This window comes from Eubalaena glacialis, chromosome 11 (assembly GCF_028564815.1).
Source record: "Eubalaena glacialis isolate mEubGla1 chromosome 11, mEubGla1.1.hap2.+ XY, whole genome shotgun sequence".
Lineage (NCBI taxonomy): Eukaryota > Metazoa > Chordata > Mammalia > Artiodactyla > Balaenidae > Eubalaena > Eubalaena glacialis.
This window is the reverse complement of record NC_083726.1, coordinates 44088822-44110602: the sequence shown is the minus strand read 5'-3', so window position 1 is coordinate 44110602 and position 21781 is coordinate 44088822. Positions and strand designations below refer to the sequence as shown.

The 21781-nt window shown below is 37.3% G+C and overlaps 1 protein-coding gene and 1 pseudogene across 1 annotated transcript in view; both read right to left on the bottom strand.

Moving 5' to 3' along the window:
- Nucleotides 1–2658: 2658 nt before the first annotated feature.
- On the bottom strand, nucleotides 2659–3813 carry LOC133101649 (cyclin-G2-like; annotated as a pseudogene).
- A 12417-nt stretch (nucleotides 3814–16230) lies between these two features.
- Nucleotides 16231–21781, bottom strand: part of CAPS2 (calcyphosine 2) — a 38177-nt gene continuing 32626 nt past the window's right edge. The window contains 1 exon segment of the mRNA XM_061206641.1: nucleotides 16231–16406. Coding sequence (XP_061062624.1) covers nucleotides 16231–16406 — 176 coding nt within the window.

Here is a 21781-nt window from a genome sequence, read left to right as displayed (position 1 = left end):
TGCTGCTCTTTCAGGCTAGGTCAAAAATATACGTCTTTAAATTCCAGAGTTTCTCATAAAAAGTTTATTTCACCATTCATAGCCATACCAGGTCAAATTACTGCCATATGATTATTAATAAATCATGAAATTAGTTTATCTGAAGATAATGTGATCACTTTCACTAACAGGGAAAACAGGGACTATAATTCAACATCCAAAAACATTTGAGGAAGGAAATGTTCTTCACAAAGCTTTCTGGTTGAAAAATGCTGCATAATTTCAAAATAGCAGAATCATTTGGGCAACAGAGGAAAAGAGCTTCAAGGGTTCTGAGGTTATGTCTTTACTCTGATGCATTTTTAGCGATCTCTCATGAGGACAAAATAACCCTTAAGGAGGAAAAAATACCAGTGTTGCTGTAATTTTTGATAAAAGCAAATAGTTCCAACAAAAGAACCGGGATTTAAGACACTGTGAGCCGAAGGCCAAAAGATCTGATACTTGGGCACTTAAAAGTTAAATTTGCTGAGAAACTCGGTGTTAGCAGTTTGCATGCATTTATTGTCTCTCCTAAGGAGGTGGAAGAGACAAGCATTATGAAAACCAATTTTTTAAAAAAGTAAAATTGTGTCTTGGGGTCTTCACTGGTTATCTCTGACCTGACAGAAAAGAGTTACTGAGCTAAAGTTAAGTCATCTCATCACCATTTCAATTAATTATAAGATACATGGAGGGTTATGATGAAGGAACTTAAACTAATGACTCACGGCTTCTAACACCATGAAAAACCCTGGATTTATCAGCACTCTTAACACTGGCTGAAATCTACTCACATGTAGTCCTCACCACATGCCTAAGACAAGCAGGGTACTGTACTTCCCACACAAAAATGACTTGTGCAAAAGTTAGAATGGAAAATATCTGAGAACAATCACCTGTGAACAATCTTCATTCTTGTTTTTCTTAATCACTGAAAAATTGCAACATCCTACACTTTCTCCTCTTTTCTTTTCCTGGGCACCTGCACTATTACTGTTTTCAAATGTCTCTTCCTGATCTTTCTCTCTATTAAACAACACAACCTCCACCTTATTCGTTACCATGCAAGAGTCCTTTCTGTGGATAATGAACTGCCTTGTGTCCTTCTCTTTCAGGACCTCTTTCCCTCCCCTTACCTCCTAGATAATTCTAAAGTTTTCCACATACGTGACCGTGAAAAGAGAGTCTTTGGAAGGAACCATAGGACTAGCCCAAAGCAGCATTTCATAAGTGTAAATTTTCTTTGTCATTTGCTGTTTTATCATTAATGTACATAAATTTAGCATCCTACTTCAAACTGGATCTGAGTTTCTATTAATCTGAGATGTATGAAATTGTTTACCAAGCATGGAAATTAATGCTACAGGAAGACAGACCTTGATTAATTGCGACTTTTAGTACTCCCATAAGCCTCTCTACTGAAAGCTATTCTTTTTCCGATGTCCACAGGAAAGTGGATATATAGAGAGATAGTGGAGGTGACATTCTCCTGATTCCCTCATTCTTCTTCCTGACTTTTACTCTTCCATCTGCCTGTAAAAGTCCATCCTCATTTAAGGCTATTTATTGTACATCATCCTTGTTAAGCTCATTTCATTGAATGTAGACTTTCAGACCTGGCTCACAGTATTTTTCTGCCACACTTCTGCCATAATTCTAGGAGATTTTAGCGTTCATGTAGACAAAGGATGGCATCCTAGTTTCAAATTCCCTAGACCTCTTTCACCTTACCCTTTCCTCCTCTGCATTACAGCGCTCCTCTAAAGAACACATTTTAATAGCTCACTCAGAAATTTCAAAGTTTCATATTCTATACTTTGTAAACAGATTTTTGTTTTTTCACCTCTTTCCTACTCTCCTTCCCACCAAATCTGCACAACAATTTCCACAAACCCTCCAGTCCCTGGATTCCCCATTTTCTTTGGATTTATCAGTTCCATCCTAGGCTAACTTCCTTCCTTACTGAGCTTGGACCTCAGAAGTTCAGCAACAGCAGCAACTGCAAAACCCAAATCCTGGAGCAGGAACAGTTAACCTTTTTTGTTTCTACATTTTGGTAGTTGAGAATACTGGATAAAAATCTCCCAATTCTTTGATTTTGCACTACTATAAATTCATGATTTTCAGCCCTGGCTAGGACCTCAGCATCAACCTCAGTACTCTTACTTTCCTTGATTAGTTCCCTCCAACCTTCCCCTCAAAACACATTCAGAACTTGCACCACTCCCCTCAAACCTCATCTTCACTCAGACTCGACTCTTTTATTCTCAGCAGATACCAAAGTCTTCTACTTTATATTTCATCATGGGGGAAAAAAAGGTTCTCTCTTTACCTCCCTACATCCTTACCAACAAAATATATTATCCATATGGAAAAGTAGCTAAAAATTATTTTATTCAAAGAAAAAACTAAAGTGCAAAATTTAAATCATTTTCAATCATTTGAGAGGTCCTAACCCATTTGATAGCTTAGAATATGAAAATAAACCAGATCTGATCTGAATAATTATAGACAACAGGTGTTCCAGTCTTTGTATTCCTACCTAGATAGGGGCTGGACCAAAAACTACCTACTTCCCCATTTATTGCTTATAAACTATATGTATACTTTAAATTCTGACACAATGTAATTAGATTTCTAAAATGGATCTTTGATCACTGAGATGGCAAGAGAACTGCTGAGACTTCATTCTCTAAAACTCACATCCTCCAAGGATTCACTTTCACTTTCATCAAGACAACAATCTTCCGGTATTGTTGACAACTCAGGAACACCACAGTTGCTGTCTTGGAGGGTGTGGGCTCTGTGCCTATAGACAATCCAAACCAACTTCTTGCAACATTCAAGAGAAAATATCCAGCTAGTCATTTAGAAACTATTTACTTACCTCCAGTAAAAGGACTCAGTATCATCAATCTTTGAATACTTTATAACAAGCTGGAGAAACTGCAATAACTTAATAAATTACGTTTCTACTTCCAAATTGAGAAGACACAAAGTTAATACAGATGGCTTTGCTTTTGCAAAGACTAGTAGAAAATTGCAAGCTTTCAGCTGAGCTTCCAGTTTATCAAGGCTCAATATTTCTTTCCTTTCTGAAATATGAAGAAGTATAATAGTCTTGTGTAAGAAAAAAAAAGTTTAATACAGCAGTATGTTCCATTTCATAGTTCTAATTTTTCTTCCAAAGTTATTTTTTTCCTTCATTTTCTGTCAGAAGCAGTGCATTTACATTGACTAATCCAGATTACTTCATGAGAAGATGAATCATTGCATTCTTCTTCAACTCTTCTGGCAGGCAGCAAAAACAACAGACTCCAGTGCAAGACAAATTTTAGGTTTCACCTTCATAAAAGCCAAGGATCTGTCCAAAATATTGACAACCAGGATAAAAGTTTATGTGCAAGATGGAAAATAAAAAAGTTGGTTAAATCCCTTAAATCTTGACCTGTCTCTGTCTTTAACACACAATGTTATTGTTCTCAGGGAAAGCCTTCGTCAAGCTCAGTCCTTTTTTTGTGGTTGGAATTTCTGTTCCTATTCCAAGTAGAGTTTCAGTAGCTCAGAGAGCTGAACTTATTCCAGACTGCCAAGACCTAAGCCCCCAGATCCTTCACTAGGTGGGAGACGCAGCATCTGACCTGGAGAGAGCTGAGCCCAGAAGAACACGATGGACTCTTCCCTGGGTCAGTGACCCACCAGCTCAACAGTACCCCCAACAAGCATCCAACCCTCCACCGCCTCTGCCACCTCCTCTGCAGCCTCACAGCCCAGCTTCACACCGCTGCCCATGCCCACCCTCCTACTGGTAGCACCTCCTCCCGCAGACTCTGGTCTCCCGGAAGCTCTTGGGCCATGCCATGCCATCAGCAGAAGCTGAAGCAAACCTGTTCTTGTTCATCATATTTTTAATTTCCAAAGTTAAAAATTGTTCTTTGATTTTTCTTTTTCTATAAGATCCCGTTTTGGTTTCATAAACAGATAATCTTTTCTTCTATCTTTGATGATATTAACGATGACTTTTTTTGGTTCTCTGTTCCATTGATTGTTTTTGTCCAAGTTTTTTTTCTGTTTGTTTTTGTCTCTGCCTCTTGAGTTGTCTTTTCTCAAATGTCCAGTGATTATCGGCATTCCCTTTATATGTAAAAATGAGAAGCTGATTGGAAGAAGTGCGTTGGTGTGTGTTGGTGGAGGGCAGCAACCTGGCTGTCTAGGATTCTAGGAGCAAAGCAGGAGAAGCCGCCTGCTAGTATTTCAATACGCAGATGTTTACACAATTCCACTGTTCTTAGCTCCAACGCTCACCCCTATCTTATCCTATGTCTGTTGTCTCTGAATCCAGAGCTCCTGGGCTTAGTTTCTCCAGACCAAACCTGTAGCTGCATACGATGGAGGTGGGTAGAGTCATCCTCTGACTGCTCAGGGAAGTGCGGGGGCGCAGGCAAGTTCAACCAGTTGATGTACAGATATTAAACCAATCATGTTGCCAGTCACACCTCAGCCCATGTTCTAGGCATTCTTCAAGGCAAATTAGATAAATTCTTATAGGTACCCCACCTCTTGCAGGTATTTGGATTTCCACTTCTTCTAGTCTGGTAAGTTCATTAAATCTCCTCCATCAGTTTGTTGTCTAAACATTTTTTGAAATCTTTCATCCATGGTTTTCCCTTATGTTGAATTTACCCTTGTGGTTAATACTTTTTTGATTCTTCACTGATATTTTAATGAAGTTTTTGGAGGGAGAGCTGATGGGCAAGGGTGGTCAATCTGCCAAACTTAACTGGAAGGGTTCAGTAGTTAACTGTTGATATTTCTAAAACATTGGACAACATCATAAGTGTACATATGGGTGGTTTGGAGGGCAATAGGTAATGCCATATACCATTTGCAACATTAGAATATCCTTTTGACTCTACCTTCAAAGTATGATCAGAATTTGAACTCCCCAATAGCTGTCATCCTAATCCAGTGATATCATTTTATACCAGGACACTACCATCTGTCATGTGGATTGAAACAATGTAGCAAATGAGAAAAGCCAATCTGGATTTATCCTGATGCCTGAAATCTGCCCAATAGCTGACTTCAGCCCCATACTGTGCCTGCTAGCATTTGGAGGAGAAGTCGTAACTAATGCTTGTACTGTTCAATGAGTAGATGCCTAGCAGTCATTTCAAGGAATAGGCTTTCAGTTTCCCCCCAGATTTAAATCTAACCTAACATTCATTTGCCACCTTAATATGTGCTCACCAGCCCCTTAACTCCCATTCATGGCTGCCCTCTGTAGAAGGGGTATAGACCACTGACAACCATGTATTCTATGTCAAGAAAAGGGGGGTGGAGAATATAAAATGGGTAGGCCTCTTTCATACAAGAAAAGATCTTTAATACGTGAACCTCCAATGACAAGAACAATCTTGGTTGATGTTTTGTAGTTTTGTCGAAATAAGAGTAGTAAACTTTCATTGAGTAATCAGCCTCCTTGTGCTTATTATGTACATGCAGTTCCTATTTTTGCTTTCAGCAAACCTATAAGAAAAATGTGAACCACATGGTCCTGAGAGGAGGTAGCCAATCCAGTACTAAGACTAGGAATTTATCCTTGAACAGTCGACCATAAGCTCAGTTAATGCAGCTGGGAGAATGGTCCTGGGAGCATATGAAATACCACTTTCAAGCCTCCCAGAATAACTTGGGAAAGCTTCAAAGTGAGCTTTTTTTGAATAGCCACTGGTCACAAGTGAAAATGCACGCCTCCTCATCTCTACCCCAATTTTTCTAACCACAAGAGAGACCTGCCAACAATTAGGTTACACCCATTCTCAACCAACTGCACTATTCTTTCTCAAGAATCTTAAAGTTCAGTGGCTTCCCTGGTGGCACAGTGGTTGAGAATCTGCCTGTCAATGCAGGAGACACGGGTTCGAGCCCTGGTCTGGGAAGATCCCACATGCCGCGGAGCAACTAGGCCCGTGAGCCACAACTACTGAGCCTGCGCATCTGGAGCCTGTGCTCCGCAACAAGAGAGGCCGCGACAGTGAACGGCCCGCGCACCGCGATGAAGAGTGGCCCCCGCTTGCCACAACTAGAGAAAGCCCTCGCATAGAAACGAAGACCCAACACAGCCAAAAAAATAAAAATAAATAAATAAATAAGTCAGGAGCTCTTTAAAAAAAAAAAAAAAAAGATAACGTCCCAATCTATTTAAAAAAAAAAAAAAGAATCTTAAAGTTCATCGTGTGTACCCTTGACACCATCTTGTCCCAAGCTACCTAGTACTCCATCAGTCCCTCATATTTTTTAATCTCCTTCCCTTTTATCTTATTATTCTTAAGTAGTACCCTTGCTTTATTCTCATAAATGCTTTTTGCCTTACAATGTTTTGTCCGATATTAGTTTAGCTAGATCAACTTTCTTTTGGTTATTTTTTGAATGGTATATATTTCCTCATCCATTTCTGTGTGGTTTTGATTTAGGTAATTAATTATTTAACTTGGGTGTCCCTTATAAGTAGTATGTGGCTAAAATTTTTATTTTTTTTATTCAATGTGCTAAAATCTGCCTGGTGAAATTAGCCCAATTGTATTTATTATGGTCACTAGTATACTAGGATTTTATTATAATCCTATTTTGTGGTTTCTGTTTATCCAAAGTTTGTCTTAGATTCCTTCCTTACTTACCTTCCATTTGATAAATATTTTTATGTTTTCTTTTATCTATGATGATTTTTAAACTGTAGATTACATTTTTATTCTTTTTGGTGACTTCTGCTAAAATTTTGACATGAATACTTAACTAGAATTTTTAGCAAAATGTAACAGTATTGCTACCTCTACCCCTAGCCAATCATGTCATCTTTCACAATCCCTTCCTGCACAATGTTATTGTTGTTTACAGTTTTCATTTTATTCTTTATTTTAAATGCACACACAAAATAACTTTTTATTGTCAGTTAATTTCATTGAATATTTTGTCATTTGCTTGTATTTGGAGCAGAAGATATGAAGTGTCTTGAGTGCAAGCCCTTTAATCTATGAACATGTGTAAGTCTCCCCCCTCTGTTCTGGAGAGGTTCCAGTGCTGTCAACAGATTCTCAAAGGGGAACATTATCCAAAGATTAAGAACCACTCACCTTCAGTATAAAATCCAAGTCCCTTTATAAGGCATACAAGGCTTTCCAGGACCTGCTCTGGGCTTCTGCCACTCCTTGTTGGACTAGTCAAATTCCAGCAAAACTAAACTGTACGGGAGCACACACACACACACACACACACACACACACACCACCTACTATGCTGGTCCTTACTTCTGTGCATTTGCTCATGCCTTTCTCTTCCACACTTCTCCCACCTCCATCCCGGTATTCACTAAATAACTCCTCCTCGTCCTTTAAGAAGTATCTCTGGTTTCAATTCCTATAAGAACTTTTCTCTGGTTAGCCACCACCATTACATTACTGGGACTTCATAGTTCCTGATATTTTATAATTTGGCTTATATTTGTATAACATAGCTGTTTCCCATATGAGACAGTCACACAAGTGTAGTAACTATGTGGTTTGTGTTTGTATACTCTCAGTGCCTGGCACAGTGCCTGACATATATAGTAAATATTCAGTATATATTTGCTGAAGGAAATAACAAAGGAGAAGTACTATGGGCCTGCTTAAGGGTAAAAAACAATTAGGCTAAATACTTTCACTTAAGATTAGTGTTTATCTATAGCTTCAGAATTAGCCAACAATAAGGAACACCAGTGAGACTCTTAATGAAGAAACTACAATTCAGTGATTTAATTGGAAAATAATACTGAACAGGGATTGTACAAAATAAATGTGTGTGTACACATACACACATGCATACACGTATTTTTGTTTCATTTTTCTAAAAGATAACTTCTTCTTACTGAGTTCTGAGGAAAAGCTGGCTCAGGAGATGCAATTGATAGGTCCTAACTTGGGGATGGGACGGGGGAGCTTGCAAGGTAACAGGAAAACCAGAAAACATTAATCTGACTCCACTGCGAAAGAAAGAACTTTAATACAAGTAAAGGATATAGTGACATATAAACATGGATCTTTAATACAAAAAAAAAGGATATAGTGACATATGAACGTGCCATTTATAAAATAGAAGATAGTCAAGAAAAATATGGAGAACAGCAAACATTTAATATAAGAAATATGGATATGGATATTATATTATTACAATCCAACCTTAAAATATTCGAAGAAAATACCTGAATAATAGAGCAAAATTGATAATCCACATTATAATGTAAAAATTCTGAAAAATAACTAAGGTGAGAAATGGAAAAATTAGAAAATATGTCTGGTGTTAAATGAACAAGCTGAAGTCAACACTGGGATATGTCCTAATAAAAGCCTTAAATTTCAAGAAAAAAGAATTCACTAAACTTCAAAAGCAGAAGGAGAGTGAACAGATTACCATCAGGAAACCAAATTTAAGAGTGCTTCAGACTACCAAAGACAGTGGAGTGACATCTCCAAAAGCCTGAAAGAGAAAGCAGGTGATCTAAGACTAATCTCAAGTTGTCCCTACTGCATGGTGGCTATAGGAGCCATACTAAGAAAGGCCAATTTCCAACATCTTTTCCACTCATACATCTTTCTTCAGAGGACAATAGAGTATAGCACTTAGAACATCAATAACTAAAAGATTACAGGAAAACTCAAAAAAAGTCTTTGGATGTTTTATAAACTAACTACTTTAGTGACTCATAAATAATAAAAAGAAGATAAAAGTGATCATTTAAAAGGGTAAAATACAAACATTTAGAAGAAGTTGGTGTGGAATTTAAATAACTCCAGTAACTTTTGAACATAACTTTCAAAAATATCAGTTCTTCATATAGAAATCATAAAGAATATGACAGGATAGATAAGATAAACAACATAAAATATATGATATAAAAATGATCCAAAAGTAGTGGTATTGTTGAGGTAGATACAATTTTATGTATTATGTCAGTGGACAAATATTCATTTTCTATTTATGTGCCAGACACAAAACCAGGAATTGCACTAGACTATGAGAATATAGTGATGAACGGTTAAAAATGTCAACTGCCCTCTCAAGGAAGATAATAATTGATTTAGACAAATACTAGTGGCAGAGTGATACAACAGATAAAGAGAATGTTATGGAGGGTGTAAAAAAGGAGTCCTAATATTTCTGGCATTACAGATGAAACCTGAAAGTGGGTTTTAAATTGTTCACAAGAAATTTCAGAAATAGAATAGTTACCTTCTAAGTGATACTGAAATACAAAAGAAAAACATAAATAGGAAATACATCAAAATCTTACCCTCCCTCTGAATTAAAATTAAATCCCCTGAATATTTGACAAAATGTTTTTAATATCCTTGCTTTATTCAAAGTTTAAGGATTTGTTTAACTATTTTTATATAAAAATTAACTCCAAAACTTAGCAGGTTAAAGCAACCATTTTATTTTGCTCACAAAGTTATGGATCAATTATATCTCAATAAATCTGAAATTAAAAAGAAAAAGAATATGGAAGGGCTAAGGGTTCAGCTGGGTGGTTCTCATTTGGGGTCTGTCATGTAACTATAGTGAGATGTTGGCTGGGACTGGAATTAACCCAAAATGACTCACTCACCTGGCAGACAATTGATACTATCTACTAGCTGCGAGTGCAGATTTGGCTATTGATCAGAGCACCTGCATATAACCTCTGCAGTTTGGCAGTCCCACGTGGCTCAGGTATCAACAAATGTGGCAAAAACTAGGTGGCTTTTTCTTGCCTAGTCTGAAAAGTAACACAGCATCACTGTAGCCATAATCCATTGTTACAAAGAAGTAACAAGTTATCCACAACCAAGCAAAGGGGAAATAGACCCCACTTCTTGATGTGAAGCCAAATTCACTATGTAAGAACACTATATGGGATGGGATACTGTTGCAGCCATCTTTGGAAAACAATCACTTACAGAATTCCAGGCAGTCTATTGTCTTACTGTAACACACCAAAGATATTAGAAATGTCGCCTAAAGTCTGTATAGATATAAACTTAGTCTTCCATATGTATCATCTTTCAATTAATTTCAATAACAATACATTTTATTACTAATCACTAAAGAATTGATAGCCTTAATACAAGATTTTGAATTTCCTTCATGGGCTCTGATGAAGGAAGAGAATTGATAATAATGAGAAGTTTATTAGATGCAGGAGTAAATGGTGACATACAAACTATTTCTACCCATAATATATATCCCTTTAAAAGAACAGCTCTACAGCCGCATAGCACAGGGAGATCAGCTCGATGCTTTGTGCCCACCTAGAGGGGTGGGATAGGGAGGGTGGGAGGGAGACGCAAGAGGGAGGAGATATGGGTATGTATGTATATGTATAGCTGATTCACTTTGTTATACAGCAGAAACTAACACACCATTGTAAAGCAATTATACTCCAATAAAGATATTTAAAAAAAAAAAGAATAGCTCTTATGATTGCCATTTGGGATTAATCAGAAAAAAATAAGGAAAACATTTGATTACTTTATTTCAAGCAAGAAAACAAAGGAACTAAATGTATACTGAGTTATATCTGTCTGCTAGATTGTGCTAAGTACTGTATCTAGATATGTATTTACACTTAACATCTTTAAGTATATCCATTTCTATATCTATATTCAACCCTCATTTCAACCTTCAGATGCAGAAGTAGAGACTGAGTGATACTAAGTTGCTTCCCAAAGTCGTATAGCTGATTTGTAGCAGAGCTCAGGTTTGAAAGCAGTATTCAGTGACTTTAAAGCTTGTGCTCTTTCCACAACATCATTTACATTAAAATATTACTATAAGCACATACTTTTCCTTGATGTGATGGTCACCTGAATACTTCCCCCAAATTACTTTTCCTTAACAACTTAAAAGTTCTGTTAGAATCTCTTCAACTACTTTATAAGTGTGCAACTTTGAAAAGTGACACACAATGATTTCCTTGAATTGCAGTCATTTGTTTCACCCTGGCTTTCTCATCATCTGAAAATCGCAGAAAACTCAACATACAGTTGCAAGGGTGAGGAATCTTTTCGTTTATATCTAAAATCATTCAGCCATGGCTCAGAAATCCCATTCTAAGTTGATAAAAAGAATACTTAAACACAACAGGGACCATGATTGTTTTCTCTTGGCCTAAAATTTGTCACCAGAGAGGTAATTTTTATTCAAATCCTTCCAAATAACTTTACTTGCTTGGATATCCAAAAACTATACAAATCAGCTTACGCAGGTTATTAAAGAGAGAAATCTGAAAATGTGTATCCACTAATATATTTCTAAAATCTCCATGATCAAATCTCCAAAATATTCTCTGTTTCAGCTTATATATATATCAATAGAACCTTTTAATTGCCATCTAAATAATACCTTAATAAATCGAATATTTTCAGAATGGTGTGTTATTATTATTCCCCTGGGATGACACAGCCAGCCCTTCCATGCTCCACTGTGCCTAGTTTATGCCTGTGTTATAACAATCATGAATTAGGTTTTGGAATTTCTAACTCTACTACCTTAGGCATTGTGCCATGCCATATTTGGGTCCGTGATGCCTACTGTAGTGTCTGACAGAGAACTGCAGCTGTGACCTAACAACTAATTTAGGAGTAGCTAATTTAGTTGTACACAAGTAATAGGTTCTTTATGGTAGTTAACTGTGACTTCCCAACCCTCCCTAAAATCTTTGAGGTAGGTGTGAATTAGCTATTCCTCTTATCCTCACTACCCAGTTATAATGAAATAAATTTCAGAGTAAATTCTGCCAAACATACAGACATTTATTAAACAAGCACATCTTAACAAGGAGGCACAGAGAGATTACCAAACCTCTTCTGTAAACTCAGTGAAATCCCAGCAGTCTGTCCTTTTGGGAACTCCAATCAATGCTATGCTGAAATGCTCACCAGAGGAAGAAGCAGCCACACTCCAGGGGAGGGATCTGGTTACTGCATTGTTACAGTTGGTCAGCCAGAAGTCGTTCTAATCCGTAGGTGGACACAAGACCATTTAGGACTCTAACAAGACACTGTTTTCATGAATAAAACCCATTGTGTTTAGGAGGCTAATTACCTAGGCATCCGATAATGACTGAGTCCCAGCTAACTGAAGTGAATATAGTAGCCCCTGAGCCGTGAGGCCTTGTTGATGAAGTGCAGCCTGTGCATTCTTTATTAGGGAAACTTACTGCCCCTGTAGTTGAAGTTTGCCCTAAAGTGCACATTCATACTATTTACATGGTCTATGCTAAAACGTTTTAATGCAAAAGTGTTCGTATGTAAGAACCATTAACAGTCGAGGCTCAGTAAATCAAACGTGTATCCTGTCAACAAATTTTGATTTAACACCTACCACAGGTCAGACACAATGCTAGACACCATAACGTTAAATAAGATATGGTTCTTATCCTCAAGAAGCTTACAATCTAGTTGGAGAAACATAAGCGAAATCATCACTATAGTATGAAGTGATAAATGCTGGATTAAGGGCACATCCAAGGTGCCAAGAGGATCCCAAAGAAGGGCAACTACATCAGACTCAAGAGTTTGTCTGATGTAGCTTTCTAAAAGACATGGTTCTTGAGGTAGTATCAGAACACAACTATGAATTAATTTAGATGCACTAAGTGGAAGAAATAATTTTGGACAAAAGTAACAGAGCAGTTCTGAAGGCAGAGAAGTTTGAAACCTCACAATCCATTTTAAAAATTGTAAGTAGTTCAGAATGGCTTGGGGGTCATGGAGAGTGAGCTGAGTGGAGAGAGAGGAGCTTAGGGAGACCAGATCATTTAGGTTTACATGTTAAGGTAAGCAGTTTGAACTTTTCTAAAAGATATGGTATACCAGGGGAAGATTTTAATCATGGAAGAAGTGTACATTTTAGAAAGATCATTCCAACAGCAATATGTAGGATGGGTTGAAGTAGGACTGGGGAAGAGACAGAGTTGATGAGGGGGTATGTGGTAAAAGCTTGAGCAAAGGCATAAGCAATTGAGAATAGTGAAAGGAACAGATTCAAAAGAAAGAAACCAAAGGACTTGAGACTGAGTGGATATACAGAGTGTGAGAAAAATTTAGAATACCTCTGCCTTGGGCAATTGTATGGATAGTGCTACACAATAGGTATAAATGACTGAATGAATGAAGTAATGATCAAATGAACAGTGGCTCCACTATGGAGTATTTATTCTTTACTGTATGAAGACATCCAATACGTAAGTTGTCCTTAGAAGTTTGTATAACCATAAAATAAAAGTAGGAGGCAATGACACAAGCTTCTTCTCTCATCAGTTTCTAATAAGCCCTGTCAACCCAGTGGATTCTCTTCTCTTGCTTGGCTTCTGTTATACAGGCTCAGTCCCTTCTACTTCTTTAAGCACTTTCACTGTAGATGTTTTTTTTCTTTCTGGTCAACCTAGTAGTGATTACAATTTATCACAGTACATATTTTATTTTGCAAGCACTATAGCATAAACTGTAATCTCACAAATGCATGTTAGATAATCTGCAGTAAGCACAGCTTACTTTATACAATTCTCTCCTGAAGTAACTGACAACTTAGATTGACTAGAAATCCAAAGTAATTCATAAACTAAGATGTGTTTTACAGCTGCATCTACATTATGAATGATCCTAAGTGACTCTCCCTGTGCAGAATCACTGGCTTATTAAGTACATATGTTCATATACCATAAAATTTAAAACAGAAACATATACTTTTATCTATACTACACTCTAGTTGCTCCATCATACAAATGTATATTCTTTCCTAATTAAAATATAGCTAAAAGTTCTTAAATAATATCCCTTTTCTAATTAAATATAAATTTTCCCTGAAAATTCTGTAAAACTTTACTTATAAGAATAGAAACAGTAACATCAATATATAGAATTCAATAAACAGTATGGTTAACTGGAAAAGCAATTCTATACCACAAACAAATAACTACCTTTTAAAGATCTAGAGAACAATTAAATACTCTTAACCATAAACTTCATGTAACATCATTACAACATATAACAGTATTCTAAAGCTAATCAAGAGATTTTTAGAATAGTAAGACTATATTTTTAATATAATTTCAAGTCAATTATTATGTTGTGGATGTTTGAAAATGTAACTTCTATTAAATGCTCTTCTATTAAATTGAATACTAAACAATAGATTTTTACTATACCAAAGAAGAATGCAGACAGTGAGGCAAAAGCAGAATGATTTATTGTGCCACCAATTATAATTTAACAAAATATGCCAAATAACATACTGAACATGTATTTTCTAGCTCTACATGGAAATAACAGTGGAAAATAATAAGAAATTAACTACAAGAAGTTACATCTCCTAAACAGAGAAAATTCCTGCAAATAATCACATGAATATTTATATTAAGAGGGTGGAGGTTTGTTGAAGAATATGCTGTTATATTAATATGTTAAATCCTGGAAGAATCTCCCCGCCCCCTTTTTTTCCCCCAATATGACAGCCTATACATTTTCTGATTATATTCACAGGAAAATATGACATAACAATATTAAGAATAGATTTGTTAAGGAGAACTAAATAAAAATTTACCAACGAAAAATATTACATGCATATTGAACACCCAGAGTTATTAGTCATTTTAATGTGAAAACAATTTGTAGGGTTTAAAATGACTATAGCTGGATAAATTTTTCCAAGAAAAAGAATGTGACTCAGAAATAGTTTTATAGACTTATTTCTGTCAAAACATCTTCCAGCATATTGTTTTAATTACAATAACCTAATTGAAGAAGGAATAAAGAATTTAGCTAGAGAAAATAGCACTAAAATGTCCATGCATACTTTGTTTCTGATATTTCAGTAGAAAGTTTTAGTACCTCCTCGAATCTTGAAAAAGTACTACTTTAAATTTATGGGGTTCACACACATCACATTTCTGATAATGTTGTCAAAGATATGAAGTTATATGCCAAAATTCATATTCTACACAGTATGTATTTTCATTTTTGAACCACTTCTTATTTTGCTTGACACTATTTTTTATAGTTTGTTTTATCTTAATACATAAAATTTTATATCATAAACTTGAAAATAACTCTATAAAGTTTTTTCTTCTCTTTGTATTTCCAAAGAGATGTGAGGAACATAGAAGAATTTATAAAGAATGATTACATCTAACTGTTAAATAAGATCTATTTAGAAAAAAATGTTTCAGTTGTTTAGTATACCAAAAAGAGGTGTTATTTAGGATAGCATAATTCATTTTAGGACACAAATGAACTTTTTACATTTTGGTTAAGAATTACTAAATTATCCCTTAGTCCATATAAGTGATAACATACTTTTTGAGGTCTTTATTTAATATTCTAAGAAAATATTTCTCTTCCCATTTTGTATTGTTTCTAGTTAAATAATAATTCTGTGCAGGTAATAGGAATTGCAGTTAAAAACAGAATAAAAGAACAAATAGAACTGGTCACCAGAATAATTACATTGTGCTCTATTGAACAAGCAATAGTACATGATTTGGAAGACAAGAATTCAGAAGACAAGTCAGTGTTTAAATAAGCATTTGAGGGGTAAGCCTCCACCATTCTAAATATTTATGTACAGAAAACATCTATAATCACACGGCATGGAAAGTTTCTTTTGCATATCCTTTAATTCATTTAACATTTTCAGATGTTTGAAGCAAGCTGAACTATTTCAGTCTCATAGGCTTTGGGCCCAAGTCTAGTTCATCAAATTGAGAATGGTGGCAATTATATTTTGGGGAATGGGTAGCAAAAAAAATCAATGGACAAGAAACGTGGTAACTGTATAGCTGCTCACCTGTTGTTTGATACAGATGTTACTTTTCTATGAAGGCTAATAAAATATGACCTACTAAAATTACTTGAATAATTACTTATTCAAGATAAGTAATAAATCAAAAAGACAGATCTTTATAAACTTATAAGCAGGCGAGCACTCGTACATGTGTGTGAATATACACATACCCTTACATCTATCTTTCTGAATACTTCTCTTTCCAGTCTCAACTTTTTTGAGAAAACAACAACAACAAACAAACAGAATAATGAGAGCCCTAGAAAAATATATTCCAGTGTTTGATACTTTACATTCAATTCATCTCTCCTTTAAAATGCTTAGTACTGATTACATACTCATTTTAAAAAACTAGATCCCCCATGGAGTACATAAGATATTAACAAAATCTTCATCATCTACTATCCCTATACTTAGACCTTCATAGTAATCTTCAAATTCACCATATGACACTTCATCAGACTTACTGCAGGCATCTTTCAATGTTTCTAGAAAAGATGTTTTGATTTCTTCCTCTGTGGAATGTCCTGTAAAATAGTACTGACTATGAAACAATGTCCTTAAAAGTTCAGTGAAATGGCTGATGATGATAAAGAAATACTTAAGTCACCTGATGAAATCTTTCCAACAATTTGAAATCTTATGTCAAACTACCCTTCAATTTATTTAAACATTTTCTTGCATGAACTAGAATTTAATGGTGAGGACTTTAACACACATTTGAAGCATCTTTTAAAAGCGTCTGACAGGGTGTATCCTTATGTATAGGCAAAATAATAGTTACTACTGTAGATATTCTTGTATTTGTTAATGTTTTAGACAACTCGGTTTCATTCCCATTAGAAATGAGGAAAGAAGAACACAAGTAAATAGTTTCATGATTTATAGGCTGATAACACAGTAATGCAATATGTTAAAGGCATTAGTTACTTTATGAAGCAGTTACTCATGACTGCAGCTAGAAAATATTACTGCAAACACAGGATTCAGAGGCCTATGAAAATCTTTGCTGGAAGAAATTTTACTTGATTAACTCATTCTATTTTTAATCTCTGACATTAAGTAGGCTATTTCCACCGGTCGGACACAGACAGTAAATGGTTAAGCAGTGAATTACATGGATCTCTCTGATTGGAATTCCCACAGTTTTCCCATTAAACTTTGCTGTATCTCAGGAAGGGCCTCAGCCATTTATAGTAAAAGAACATACTAAAGTTTACTGTTTGGCTTCAAGATGGCGGAAGAGTAAGACGCGGAGATCACCTTCCTCCCCACAAATACATCAGAAATACATCTACATGTGGAAGAACTCCTACAGAACACCTACTGAACGCTGGCAGAAGACCTCAGACCTCCCAAAAGGCAAGAAACTCCCCATGTACCTGGGTAGGGTAAAAGAAAAAAGAAAAAACAGAGACAAAGAATAGGGACGGGACCTGCACCAGTGGGAGGGAGCTGTGAAGGAGGAAAGGTTTCCACACACTAGGAAGCCCCTTCGCGGGCGGAGACGGCAGGGCGGTGGGGGGGTGGCGGAGGGGGTGAGCTTCGGAGCCACAGAGGAGAGCACAGCAACAGGGGTGCAGAGGGCAAAACGGAGAGATTCCCGCACAGAGGAACGCTGCCGACCAGCCCTCACCAGCCCAAGAGGCTTGTCTGCTCACCCGCCGGGGAGGGTGGGGGCTGGGAGCTGAGGCTCGGGCTTCAGAGGTCGGATCGCAGGGCGAGGACTGGGGTTGGCGGCGTGAACACAGCCCGAAGGGGGCTAGTGCACCATGGGTAGCCGGGAGGGAGTCTGGGAAAAGGTCTGGAGCTGCCAAAGAGGCAAGAGACTTTTTCTTGCCTCTTTGTTTCCTGGTGCGCGAGGAGAGGGGATTAAGAGCGCCGTTTAAAGGAGCTCCAGAGACAGGCGCAAGCCGCGGCTATCAGCGCGGACCCCAGAGATAGGCATGAAACGCCAAGGCTGCTGCCACCGCCACCAAGAAGCCTGTGTGGGAGCACAGGTCACTATCCACACCTCCCCTCCCTGTGCAGCCTGTGCAGCCCGCCACTGCCAGGGTCCTGTGATACAGGGACAACTTCCCCGGAAGAACACACGGCGTTCCTCAGGTTGGTGCAACGTCACGCCGGCCTCTGCTGCTGCAGGCTCGCCCCTCATCCGTACCCCTCCCTCCCCCCGGCCTGAGTGAGCCAGAGCCCCCGAAGCAGCTGCTCCTTTAACCCTGTACTGTCTGAGCGAAGAACAGACGCCCTCAGGCAACCTACACACAGAGGCGGGTCCAAATCCAAAGCTGAACCTCGGGAGCTGTGCGAACAAAGAAGAGAAAGGGAAACCTCTCCCAGCAGCCTCAGGAGCAGGGGATTAAATCTCCACAACAAACTTGATGCACCCTGCATCTGGGGAATACCTGAATAGGCAATGAATCATCCCAAATTGAAGAGGTGGACTTTGGGAGCAACGATATATATATATTTTCCCCTTTTTCTCTTTTTGTGAGTGTGTATGTGTATGCTTCTCTGTGTGATTTTGTCTGTATAGCTTTGCTTTTACCATTTGTCCTAGGGTTCTCTCTGTCCGTTTTTTTTTTTTTACTTAAAAATATTTTTTTTCTTGATAATTATTTTTTATTTTAATAACTTTATTTTATTTTATTTTATCTTCTTCTTTCTTTCTTTCTTTTTTTTCTCCCTTTTACTCTGAGCCGTGTGGAGGACAGGCTCTTGGTGCTCCAGCCAGGCGTCAGGGCTGTGCCACTGAGGTGGGAGAGCCAAGTTCAGGACACTGGTCCACAAGAGGCCTCCCAGCTCCATGTAATATCAAATGGCGAAAATCTCCCAGAGACCTCCATCTCAACGCCAAGACCCAGCTCCACTCAACGACCAGTAAGCTACAGTGCAGGACACCCTATGCCAAACAACTAGCAAGACAGGAACACAACCCCATCCATTAGCACAAAGGCTGCCTAAAATCATAATAAGGCCACAGACACCCCAAAACACACCACCAGACATGGACCTGCCCACCAGAGAGACAAGATCCAGCCTCATCCACCAGAACACAGGCACTAGTCCCCTCCACCAGGAAGCCTACACAACCCACTGAACCAACCTTAGCCACTGGGGACAGACACCAAAAACAACGGAAACTATGAACCTGCAGCCTGCGAAAAGGAGACCCCAAACACAGTAAGTTAAGCAAAATGAGAAGACAGAGAAACACACAGCAGATGAAGGAGCAAGGCAAAAACCCACCAGACCTAACAAATGAAGAGGAAATAGGCAGTCTACTTGAAAAAGAATTCAGAATAATGATAGTAAAGATGATCCAAAATCTTGGAAATAGAATAGAGAAAGTACAAGAAATGTTTAACAAGGACCTAGAAGAACTAAAGAGCAAACAAACAATGATGAACAACACAATAAATGAAATTAAAAATTCTCTAGAAGGAATCAGTAGCAGAATAACTGAGGCAGAAGAACGGATAAGTGACCTGGAAGATAAAATAGTGGAAATAACTACTGCAGAGCAGAATAAAGAAAAAAGAATGAAAAGAATTGAGGACAGTCTCATAGACCTCTGGGACAACATTAAATGCACCAACATTCGAATTAAACGGGTCCCAGAAGAAGAAGAGAAAAAGAAAGAGACTGAGAAAATATTTGAAGAGATGATAGTTGAAAACTTCCCTAATATGGGAAAGGAAATAGTTAATCAAGTCCAGGAAGCACAGAGAGTCCCATACAGGATAAATCCAAGGAGAAACACACCAAGACACATATTAATCAAACTATCAAAAATTAAATACAAAGAACAAATATTAAAAGCAGCAAGAGAAAAACAACAAGTAACACATAAGGGAATCCCCATAAGGTTAACAGCTGATCTTTCAGCAGACACTCTGCAAGCCAGAAGGGAGTGGCAGGACATATTTAAAGTGATGAAAGAGAAAAACCTACAACCAAGATTACTCTACCCAGCAAGGATCTCATTCAGATTTGATGGAGAAATTAAAAGCTTTACAGACAAGCAAAAGCTAAGAGAATTCAGCACCACCAAACCAGCTTTACAACAAATGCTAAAGGAACTTCTCTAGGCAGGAAACACAAGAGAAGGAAAAGACCTATAATAACAAACCCAAAACAATTAAGAAACTGGTAATAGGAACATACATATTGATAATTACCTTAAATGTAAATGGATTAAATACTCCAACCGAAAGACATAGACTGGCTGAATGGATACAAAAACAAGACCCATATATATGCTGTCTACAAGAGACCCACTTCAGACCTAGGGACGTATACAGACTGTTTGCAGATGACATGATACTATACATAGAGAATCCTAAAGATGCTACCAGAAAACAACTAGAGCTAATCAATGAATTTGGTAAAGTAGCAGGATACAAAATTAATGCACAGAAATCTCTGGCATTCCTATACACTAATGATGAAAAATCTGAAAGTGAAATTAAGAAAACACTCCCGTTTACCATTGCAACAAAAAGAATAAAATGTAGGAATAAACCTACCTAAGGAGACAAAAGACCTGTATGCAGAAAATTAAGACACTGATGAAAGAAATTAAAGATGACACAAATAGATGGAGAGATATACCATGTTCTTGGATTGGAAGAATCAACATTGTGAAAACGACTCTACTACCCAAAGCAATCTACAGATTCAATGCAATCCCTATCAAACTACCACTGGCATTTTTCACAGAACTAGAACAAAAAATTTCAAAATTTGTATGGAAACACAAAAGACCCCGAATAGCCACAGCAATCTTGAGAAAGAAAAACGGAGCTGGAGGAATCAGGCTCCCTCACTTCAGACTATACTACAAAGCTACAGTAATCAAGACAGGATGGTACTGGCACAAAAATAGAAATATAGATCAATGGAACAGGATAGAAAGCCCAGAGATAAACCCATGCACATATGGTCACCTTATCTTTGATAAAGGAGGCAAGAATATACAGTGGAGAAAAGACAGCCTCTTCAATTAAGTGGTGCTGGGAAAACTGCTGGGACAGCTACATGGAAAACAATGAAATTAGAACACTCCCTAACACCATACACAAGAATAAACTGAAAATGGATTAAAGACCTAAATGTAAGGCCAGACACCATCAAACTCTTAGAGGAAAACATAGGCAGAACACTCTATGACATAAATCACAGCAAGATCCTTTTTGACCCATCTCCTAGAGAAATGGAAATAAAAACAAAAATAAACAAATGGGACCTAATGAAACTTAAAAGCTTTTGCACAGCAAAGGAAATCATAAACAAGACGAAAAAAGAACCCTCAGAATGTGAGAAAATATTTGCACATGAAGTAACTGACAAAGGATTAATCTCCAAAACATACAACCAACTCATGCGGCTCAATATCAAAAAAACAAAAAACCCAATCCAAAAATGGGCAGAAGACCTAAATAGACATTTCTCCAAAGAAGATATACAGATTGCCAACAAACACATGAAAGAATGCTCAACATCATTAATCATTAGAGAAATGCAAATCAAAACTACTACGAGATATCATCTCACACCGGTCAGAATGGCCATCATCAAAAAATCTAGAAACAATAAATGCTGGAGAGGGTGTGGAGAAAAAGGAACCCTCTTGCACTGTTGGTGGGAATGTAAATTGATACAGCCACTATGGAGAACAGTATGGAGTTTCCTTAAAAAACTAAAAATAGAACTACCATAGGACCCAGCAATCCCACTACTGGGCATATACCCTGAGAAAACCGTAATTCAAAAAGAGTCATGTTCCAAAATGTTCATTGCAGCTCTATTTACAATAGCCAGGACATGTAAACAACCTAAGTGTCCATCAACAGATGAATGGGTAAAGAAGATGTGGCACATATATACAATGGAATATTAC